Raw genomic sequence first — 10,922 nt, 5'->3', positions numbered from 1 at the left:
GGTTTTGTTTTCACACACTTCCTCGTTCTGCTTTGGTCATGTAGTTTGAAACATCTAATGGATTACCTTATGTCTCAACTTTGTACCATTAAAATCCCCTCTTTCATTTTGAACTTTCTCCTCTCTCTCTCTCTCTCTCTCTCTCTCTCTCTCTCTCTCTCCCCCTCTCTCTCTCTCGCTCTCTCACTCTGTTATTTCTTTCCGCCAGTAAGACTCCTAAGAACATTGGAGAAGCCCAGTGTGTGAGCGTGTGTGTACTTTCAAAGGGCATTCATGGGAAAATTGCCTCTATACACACCCACACGTGACTATTGAACACACACACACACACACACACACACACACACACACACACACACACACACACACACACACACACACACACACACACACACACACACACACACACACAGAGATACTCTCACAAACAAGCTAGCTACACACACACACACACACACACAACACAGCCACACTTTAAATACAATTGCTGATGTCAGGAAGTGAAAGGTCAGCAATGCCACGGCCTGGTTATGGTGGAGTTGGGGGAGGAGGCAGCAGGAAATACATACGGCTCCCATCATAGGCTGGCCCTGCTGTCAATCAACGTGTCATTTGGCCGTAGGGGCCAACAGCTTCATGTCTTGAAGATTGTATATGGATCGTTGAGAAACGCCTAACAAAGATATCCATTGTATCCATTTCACACACAGTTCAAAGGGTTGTATAATACACAAAGTTGCATTGGCTATGCATAGCCAAACATTTCCACAAAGTTAGTCATGCAGTAAAACCAGAGAGAGTAGAGAGAGAGGTTCCATTGGCCCATTGTTTCCGGGTTCTATTATTGCAAGGGGGAGGGGGGGGGGAATCCCCCTTTAGGCAGACCTAAGCAGACCTAAGGACTGTCTATTCAATGCTAGGAGCATTATGACACGCCCCTTTAGGCAGACAGGAACCTGGTCATGTTAGGTGCCCATAGCAACCTATTATGTTGGCATATCTCTATACTTAAAGAATCTCTGGTAAAACCAAGTATTTTCACTAAATGTGAGAAGACTGTGCAGTTAAGCCTTGCACGCCACCCTACGTACTTCCGCCAAAGAAATGGTAGTATTATGGGATGGTCAGGACCAGGCTCATGCTATTACCTTCTCCAGATGTTGTGTCATTTGTGTGGGGTGTGATCACACATTAAATCTGTGCTGTAGTCTAGACTTTTTCAAGTTTTGCTATTCATGGAACTAATATAACAAAAAGCTTGAATCTTTAGAATCCTAAGCATATGAAAGAATTACTGCTCCACTTTTCACCCCATGTCAGCACCAGTTCAGAGTGACAGGCTGTCAATAAGGGAAAGTTTACACTTCCATCCTATAGAGCTGAAAAACTGACAAAATAAAACAAAATATTGCTTCAAACTCTGCTGAAACTTAAACATATTACCATACCACCAGCGTATCAATGTGAATTCCTCTGGACAGTGCATGTGGTCCTCCTGGCTAAGGATTGCACCCTACAGTTGACCATGTCGTTTATGATTCATGTCTACTTATGTTACAGAAAGCTACTTGATGCTGTAGTTAACTGATTATTGGTCTTTTCCAGTACTTAGAATAGCGTCTGGACACATGGTAAAACTTATTTTTAAAAAATAGGCCCTATAGTTTAAATGACAGTTAATTGACGATGAACAATTTTAAATGGGTTAAATGAATGTTAAGTGATAGTGACCTACTTGCAGTTGTCCTGTAGGTTTTTTCAAAGAGAAGGTGTCCACCTCTGATCCAGTGAGACACTCTTTTTTTCATAACGGAGAAATACTTCACTCTCCAATACACATATTTTACAGAATACAGTAGAACATAATCGTACTATAGAACTTGTTCTGTGTCACACTCTGATAGGTACACTGACAAAACATATTAGTGAGTAATGCCCAGGACTCTGAATTAACACCAGCCAACTGGCCAAATGCTGGTGAAATTTCAGTTTGGCTGATAGAAAAGACCAACTCACTAGCCACTTTCACCCATTAGTGAGAGTTGTGTTTGGCAAGTAAGATTAACATCTACAGTACTAGTCATTTTGGCTGGTGATGGAAAAAAGATAACTTAGAGCCCTGGTAATGTCAAATAAAATACATGAAATGGGTGTTTTTATTTGCGTACTTCTGCAGGATGAAAAAAATGATGGTAGATCAATCAGTCTGTCATTTGGATTAGTCATTTACTCCACTTCTCTCTGCAGTTTCTGGTTAAAGAGACTAAAGACTTTCTAGACGCATCCTGACCTCTTTCTTCTCCCTTTTGACCCATTGGCAGAAAGGGCTTGAATGGCCCAATAAAAAAACAGTTCTACTTGGCCTGTTGACCTTTGACCTGGTTGTGGCCCCTCGTATTACGGCCACCGAAGGGCTCACAGTGACCCCTGTAGGAGAATATCCGCAACTGCACTCCTCAACACACACATTGTACTTGATCAGTCATAGCTATGATGTACGTAGGTTGCAACTACTCTAGAATATGTTCTGTCAAATTGACACGGGTGTCCTATGGTCAGTCCTGTGTGTGTTTTTGTCTACCTTAGAGTACCCTCTGAGAAAGAGATCACCTGGCCAAGGTGTTCTAGTATAGACTAACAAACACAGGCAATCTCCTGACTCAGTGAGACATTTCTGGTGGAGGTAGAATTGAAAATAGAAATAGAAATCCTTCATTACCATACCACAGCTAAGTGAGGTGAATAGAAGCTCCTTGGAAGTGCACTGTCACAGTACAATTGAATAAATAATTTATATAAGACTACTATACAACCAACTTCTATACAAGTATACTTAAACAGCTATACAATAAAAGCCTGAGGTACACAGGAGATACCTCCGCATTGGAGGTACACAGACAGACATGTTGTACCGTAATAGGTAAAACAGACTTGAGTTTACACTGGCAGCATTAGACTAACAATGTAGAGTGGTGCTGGTGACATTGTATTGGCACTAACAGCAAGAAAAGGTCTTCAGTAGACAGTCAGGCAAACAAACACAGACAGAGACACAGGCAAATGAAACTGGTAGTATAAATAATGGCAGAGGTATATAGTTAAGCTTAGTTCTTTTCAAACTCACATTAGAAAATACTATTGGGTTATTACGTGGGGGTGGAAACACTGACTTGAGGGAGGAAGTTTCTCTCATGTGTGTTATAGGCCATAACCTACTGTAACTTATAGCCTGTCATCATCATCACGCACGCGGACAGAGGAGCTAATTAGTGATAGGTACCAAAGCAGAAATACCTCCAAGACTTTCACTATCGTGAACCCTGAGGTTAAGGTGTGGGTCCGTGGGACAAAGACTGTTTCAAGTTTTAGAGTGAGGAGTATGCACACTGAGGAAGGCACACACTGAAACGCGTTTGTGCAACAAAACAATGTTTATGCAAAGTGCGGCCTCTCCTTGAAATATTGAGTCTGCACACTTGAAATCCATGTTTGTGTATTCTATTCCATGGCAGATAGAATAAAACACAAAAAACTTTTTTTTCCAAGTGTGTGGCCTCCGCATGCTAACACTCATCCTGACACTGAAGAGGACGTCACTCCTTTAGTTGTCAGAGCTTTCCCTTCTCCTTGCAGCCTATCAGGTGAGGGCAGGCACGGCTGAAGTCTGTCTAACATTAATGAATGTGTTATTGATTGACCCTTTAATGGATGATGAGGAACCACTCAGTGTCTCTGTGGCTCTTTGGGTACGGCAAGAAAAGGCAGCAGAGCATCCATTACAACAAGCCTGACGACAGCTCAAACCCCAAACTAAAATACAGGTGTTAATATAACTCTTAAAGGGTTGAAATGTGCTCTTTTTCAGTCAGATCACTAAGATAAATTGTACACGTTGGTCTGTGTAACATTTTCAGATTTAATTCTACTCTAGTATAGTGTAGGGATGTAGGGATGATATTACACTGGCCACCTGCAGAATTTTACACTGACTTTTGACGCCACTGTTATTTCCCAGCATTATAAATACTCTATCTGGATTCACACTATTAGTTTACTCTGAAATACTGACACCCCCATTTCTTTTACATTGTAGAGCTTGGTAAAGCTCTTTTATTATTTCTGTTTTTTACTTCTTTGTTATGATTTGCTTTCAGTGACAAATGTTCTTCTTGTAAAATATTCTGTTGTTATTCATGTATTATAGTGTTATTATTATTATTATTATTAGCCCCATTATTATTAGCCCCATCCTGAGGGTGAGGGTGTCTCTTAGGTATCACACCACACTAGGACAGAAAGGAAGAATATGATGTTGGGTTACCAATGACCATGTGCTCTGTGAATCAAACCCCATACATCATCCATCAGTGGAAATTTGCATTCTTGCAAACTTGCATTCAAGTCAATAATTTTGTCCAGACTACAGGAGTGGAAGACCAGTCGAAATCAAAGCTTACTGTCTGAAAGAAAAGTGAAACACATTTCCGTATCAGAAATATGCCATAATTAAAAAAAAAAAGTGTTTAGGCCCTGCCGTGGTTAGAGTGGAAGGGCACTGCACTGTTACACCGGCGAATTTCAGTCCAGGTCCTTTGTTGACCCTTTTCTGTCTCTCTCTCCTCACTTGCCTCCTGTCTATGTCACTGTCCAAAAAAAGTGTTTCACACAAGCCTCTGCCTTCTCTCATGTCCTGACACCAGCCCTCTGATATGCATTTGGTGGATCAAAGTAGCTTACATGCGTCCACTCTCAATTGCCACTCCGCCAAAGACAAATCGTTAACCTTTAAGAGTGTACCGTCACACCGGTGTGACGGGAATGTTCGGGCAGTGAAAGTTCTATAGAATTCTGGGCGCCATTCATTACAATTTGGAATTTTAGAATCTTGCATTGTTATAGAACACATTCTTTTTATAGAATGTTCAAAAACCCACCCTCTTAAAGGTTTTAAGAGTCACATGCTCTCTTCATAGCTTTGACACTTCACTGAGGACCTTCTGTAAGAATGATGATGTGGATGCTCTAACCCCTTAGCGCAGAGCCTATGTTATAACCTTACTGTCTGCAAAATTGTAATGGCTATGTGCTAATCTATTACTTAAGGCTCTCGGTACTGTCATAGCATAGCAATGTTGTTATGATGTTGTGTATTTTCAGCAAATAGTGAATAGGCCCGTCAGCGACCCCATCTGCAGTAAGAGGATACGAAAGTAAATCAGGGGTCTCTTGACCTTGCCTCCAATGGCTAAGTCACCAAAGTTTTACGTCAGGGACTCAGGTTGGGCCCGCAGTAACTTCCTGATCCTACCCTCTCTCAGCTGTCTCAAGTAAAGGCATACAAGTTCAATAATAATAATGGTAATAACAATATTTATAAATGTAAAAATTGTCCTTAGAAGCCACTAAGGGGTGAACAAAAGTACACCTATTCTTCAATGGAAACTGTTGTAGCTTTTCTGAACACACACAGGCATTTGAAATGCTTTATGAGTGGCTATGCACAAGTTGTGCTGGTTTGTTTGGTTCAAGATAAATTCTTAAAAAAAAAGGTATCATACAGTATCATCATTAGTAATCGACTTGACTAGGTCATGATATGCGGACTCCAAAAGGGGCATCTAGGCCTTTTCTTAAGGCAACGTCTACTTACTGATTACAATTTTTTACCTTTCCATTAGACATCCAATCCATTTAGGCTGGTTTATCAGGCTACTTTTCCATAGCTGTCTCTCTCTCTCTACTAAGGTAAGACTTTGGTGCACTTTTAAAACCACCTCAGTTCATGAAAAAAAACAAACAAACAAATAAATAAATTGAAGAAAAACCTTATCATCCGTGCCTAGTTGTATTATGCTGTGTAAGATAAGTGATTCATTCATTAAGAGAAACCAGGCTAAACTACAAGTAAAACAACCAGATTAAAGACTTGTCGACCTAAAACTTCATACAAATATTTTTGTCCATTAGTGGCCAATCCATCTTCATCACAAAAGGAAAACAAACACACCCAAAACAGTTTATGCATAACACAAGAAAAACAATGCATCCCCATGGCCTAATCTTTTACCGTGATGGATTTAATGCTGGCACTGATATTTACAATACATTACGCACAACTCCACGAGGCAGTTCAAATGTATTTTTCCTCTTGATATTTGGCACAACCGATCTCACTACACGAGTACATTGTCCAGTGCTATTGCTCTTTATATTTAGCGTGGATTCCTGTAACTAGCAAGGTTTAATTCATTGCATTCCGCTGTTTTAACCACCCTTCCCCCATTTTACAGCCGCTTACGTTTTGAAGAGTAATGGAGGATTTCCGAACCCAAAAAAGACGCGAGTGGGTGGTGCATTTTGGACATATTGTTTTCGCCAGAAATATCACGAATTTGTTACCATCTTATGTCAATTTTGAACTTATCACATAAGTGTGGATGTATAAGAGGTCAGTCTTATGAGTCTTCGATGCCAAGACTGCTGAATCGCCTTTTAACACGGGCGAGGGGATTAGTGTCCAAGAAAGCGTCGGCTTTACGGGAAATATGTGGGGCATAATTTCTGTTCCATGCCGCATCATACTTATAAAAGTGCATTCCGGTGGCCGACATACTAAGTAACCACAACATTGGTTATTTTGTTGCAACGCAGCCACCATTTCTTGGTAACATGCGTTCCTTCCCCCCGTGTTGCCATTTCAGCCTTCCTCGTCGTCCTGTGTGTGCGCACAGGACAGCGCTCATATTCCTACGCTGAGTGCTTGTGCTTTTTGGAGGGAGGGGGTGTGTAAGGTACAGCGAACACTCTAACATGTTCGACGATCGCCTTAGCATATCGATAGTCATTGCAGCAATAAGAAAACCTCTCTTTCTGAATAGTAACGAACGGAAACAATCCATTTTCGCGCAATGCGTTGTGTTTTTATGGGCACTATTTGACGGAGCGCGGAAGGCAGCAACGCAACCGGACCTGCTTGCTCTCCCTTGCCTGAGAGCGGAGTGAATGGAGGAGCTACGCTTCCTGGTGAACAAACACTGACAGCTATAGGGCAGACAGCGATACCCGCTTCCCAGCACGACCATACAGCATATCCTTCACCCCTAAACAACACAGATATGGCTTCTGACAGTAAACACACCACGCGTTTGAAATCTGGTAAGTAAAGTCAGCTGGCGATGTGTCGTCGAATGATTTTATCAAAAATATTTCTGCGTTCCCACGACGTTCTCCAAAGCTAATGTAGCTCATGTATTCTTCCCCCCACACGCAGAGCTCTACTTCCTAATAGCCCGATTTTTGGAAGCTGGACCATGTCAAAATGCAGCCGAGGTGGGTAGTGTGATATTTTAGAAATATTGCTCATATTCTTGGGAAGGGATGACGTGTAATCTTGTGTTTTATTCGCTTTCCAGACCCTGATAAGGGAGGTACAGGAGAAGGAGGTAAGCACTAGAAGCCTACTCGCGTTGCATCTCACTGCACTGTACTTTGAGATGTTTATATTACACTGATTTTTCATTTAATTTTTAAAAATGACCATGTGTACACTTAAGGAGGGTGACTAAACGAAGGAACCATTTGATTCCCCCACAGCTCTTGCCCAAAAGAACAGACTGGACGGGCATAGAACACCCTGGGAGTTACGAAAAATTGGTAAGGGGACCCTGTAACCAAGAAAAAGTTTTTACAGAGCAAAATAAAAATTGAATTTCCCGCAATTTTAAATCAGGAGGAAAAAAAAAACCCTACAACTTGTATCAAGTAAAACTGACCTCGTGAGACTAGGAGAATGTTGTCAGGGCCAAATGGTGTAGTAGGTGTTGACCTGGGACTGTGAGTTTGGTACCAACTATGTTCATAAGGATGAAATAGTTTGGAAAATGTTGTAGAAATAAAGATACGTCATGAATGTTGTGGTGCAGAAGCAGATAGGAGCCGGGGGAGGGACTAGTGCGCCACTGCTCTTGGTTAGGGCGGGATGGAGGCGCCCTTGTCTGTATGATGTGTAGTCACACAGTAAAATGCATACAGACTTTTTGAGTCAATATAAGACCTAAAATATTTCTCCCAGGTTTATTTACAACGCACAGTTGAGTGCAGAGGACTTTAAAGAAGCACAGGCATGGTCTGAGAGCCTATGTGCTCGTGCGTATTGAACTGGTGGATTTTTAGTTTGACAAGCAGCTGTTCGTGGTGGCTTGTGGACCTTATGAGGGGACGTTTGTGAGTACTAGGAGGTAAAACATTAATTTGTATTATTTTAGCGTATTAATTTGGGCATTAATTAATGCAATAACTCTGCAATTATAACATCGATGCCCAATCCAAGCGGAACCGTTTATGAACATTGTTCCAATGATTACGATTTTCAATGTCGTTGTCAAGCTACAGTTTTTGAGGAGTGTGTTGTAGCAGTGTTTATATTTTAAAACTTTGTAAAGCCAGACGGACCAGCCCCCTCAGATCACACCCCCTCAAAATATCAGTTGCGTAATCCAAGGCTGTTTGCCTGTTATCTCACATTACCAGTCTAAACGCAGTCTGCTCTTTGCTGTGCTATGCGCTCCTTGTAGATTTTGTCAGAAGAGATGACTATTGTGGATAGATTTTCTCCTGTTTCTTAGTGGCTAGACCAGCCGCGTCGCCTCGATTATTCTAGCCTGTTTTCCGTCGCCTTGGTTGGGGCTTGCCTCGCCTCTTTCCCCGTCACTTTACCGTAGGCAACACAGCGTTATGTAGTAGGCTAGTGTGTGTCTGTTCTCGTGTGGCTGCGTGTATGTATTGTACATAATTATTGCCGAAGCTTAAAACGTGATTAGAATAACTTAATTAGAATCGAGTAGGTGCCATCTCTATTTAATAAATTATTAAATAAACACCGTGGGTAGTTATTAGCCTTTATATGAAGGGTGGCAGGCTGACCAAACGAGCATGTCACACCTATCACTAATTTTAATAATTACAAACAAAAATAATTACATGTGTTTGAAATGTTACTACATGTCAGTTACTAATGCATTGCATTATAGGCGCTATAAAATTAGACATTTTGCGTCGCTTTTATGATACCATATTAATACTGGGCTATATGTTATAATTTCAAAAATGTAAATGATTAGTGTTATTTTAAGAATTTTTTAATAAAATATGTTTGACGTATTTATGATATAGGCCCATGTGTATTCTTTGAGAGTACCCATTTATGTAGGCCTAGTAGACCAATATGTCAGTTTTATTGTTTTGTTTTGCGTATGTTACATTTTGCACGAGTTTACCTCTTTATTTGGGTAACTGCTTACCTTTCTGTCTTCAAATGCTTTGTATAGGGATGAATTCAGACATCGGTCTGCCCACAGGAGCAATGGAAATACTCAACAATGCCTGCTTGACGCAATCTAAATTAAGCCACGTTTCACGTCGCTGGTTATGTGTGTGCGTGCGTGTGTCGCTATGTTTTTATGCACGTGTGTTTGTGTGGAACTGTTTGTGTTCGCAAAAACAGTGTGCGCGCTGGACACCGCGGGTATCGCCTAGCCCGCTGAACGTCTCCTCCAATAAGGTGACGCGAAAACCAATTAAACCTACATTCATTATCAGCAAGGCGTAGGAGGCTCAAGACAAATTAATTGAGGCGACTGGACAGGTCTAGGCGTCTGTCGGCAGCACAACGAGTTTCATTGTTTTCCTACAGAGTATACATTACTCTTGACGGCACATTCGCATTTATCCACGTGTTTTATGAACACCTCGTGTCACGCGTGCCTTTACGCATTGGCTTCAGCAGCCGTTTCTTGAATGGACTAGTCCCGAGTAAACGCTGTGTGGACTTGTATTGGTTGGTTATGGTGGGCACGACTCGCCAGCGTGGGAAGCGCACATGTGAGCCATGGTTTGCCAGGCGACATCTTCCAGCGCCAAGGCTGTAGCGCAGCATCTTTGGGTCAGAGATGCTCGAGGCTGTTACAAGTGGAGGGTCTGCTCCGAGCACATTTTTGCAAGGGAAGTGGTTTTAAGGCAGTATCTTTAAAGACTAACGGTGCTATAATTACTTAAAATTTGCCTTTGCCTTTGCCTTATTTTATTTGCCTTTGCCTTATTTCCTACATTATTCGGCTTGCTTTGTTTATTTATGGATTGACTGTATGTCAATATTGTCATCCATGGGCTATTATTGTGAACATTTCAACACTAGACTTGGTGCAAACAAAAACAAGAAGTGTGGAATCTAAACAGTAAAAATAGTATGATTTGCATATCACAACTCAAGAGCTCAGAAAGGGAGAAAGAGAGAGCGAGAGAGTGAGAGAGCGCTAGTGTGTGTAAAATAAGCAGCACATGCAGGCAGAAGCGTGTGTGTGTGTGTGTGTGTGTGTGTGTGTGTGTGTGTGTGTGTGTGTGTGTGTGTGTGTGTGTGTGTGCACTTAAAGAGGCCATACACATCATCACTGTTTCGACTTGACGGTTTGGTGCTGCTAGATGTCCAACACCACCTATTCCCATAACTGGCCTAGTTGCAGGGGGATTGCAATCCTGAGCTCGTAATAGAAAAATAGACAAGTATTCATGGGTATGCCTTGCCGTGCACACACATGCTGATGAATGCGTGTGTACATTGGAGTGTGCATAGAATAGATAAATAGTGAGTAGTGAAAGAAAATAGAAAAGTCTCTGTGTGTGTGTGTGTGTGTGTGTGTGTGTGTGTGTGTGTGTGTGTGTGTGTGGGCGTGTGTATGCGTGCATACAAGGGCTGTAACTCTATCCTCCTGACGGTTGCCACGATGGTGTTTCTACATACCGTGTCATATGAGGTGGATAGCGCGTCATTACTCTGTCATTATTCTATTACGTGACATGAATGCCTACTATTTGTGTGAGCATGTGTCTGCTTATAGTTGTGTAGTACATGCATTATGCTCAAAGCA

The 10,922-nt window shown here is 41.7% G+C and overlaps 1 protein-coding gene across 1 annotated transcript in view; it reads left to right on the top strand.

Moving 5' to 3' along the window:
* The first annotated feature begins 6,501 nt into the window (after nucleotides 1-6,501).
* phip (pleckstrin homology domain interacting protein) overlaps nucleotides 6,502-10,922 on the top strand; it is a 91,940-nt gene continuing 87,519 nt past the window's right edge. Inside the window, exons 1-4 of the mRNA XM_063222152.1 lie at nucleotides 6,502-7,155; nucleotides 7,271-7,329; nucleotides 7,413-7,442; nucleotides 7,594-7,653. Coding sequence (XP_063078222.1) covers nucleotides 7,116-7,155; nucleotides 7,271-7,329; nucleotides 7,413-7,442; nucleotides 7,594-7,653 — 189 coding nt within the window. The 5' untranslated portion in view covers nucleotides 6,502-7,115. The remainder of the gene's footprint in view (nucleotides 7,156-7,270; nucleotides 7,330-7,412; nucleotides 7,443-7,593; nucleotides 7,654-10,922) is intronic.

The sequence above is a fragment of the Engraulis encrasicolus genome, chromosome 18, assembly GCF_034702125.1.
Source record: "Engraulis encrasicolus isolate BLACKSEA-1 chromosome 18, IST_EnEncr_1.0, whole genome shotgun sequence".
Lineage (NCBI taxonomy): Eukaryota > Metazoa > Chordata > Actinopteri > Clupeiformes > Engraulidae > Engraulis > Engraulis encrasicolus.
This window is presented reverse-complemented; position numbering and strand designations above follow the sequence as displayed.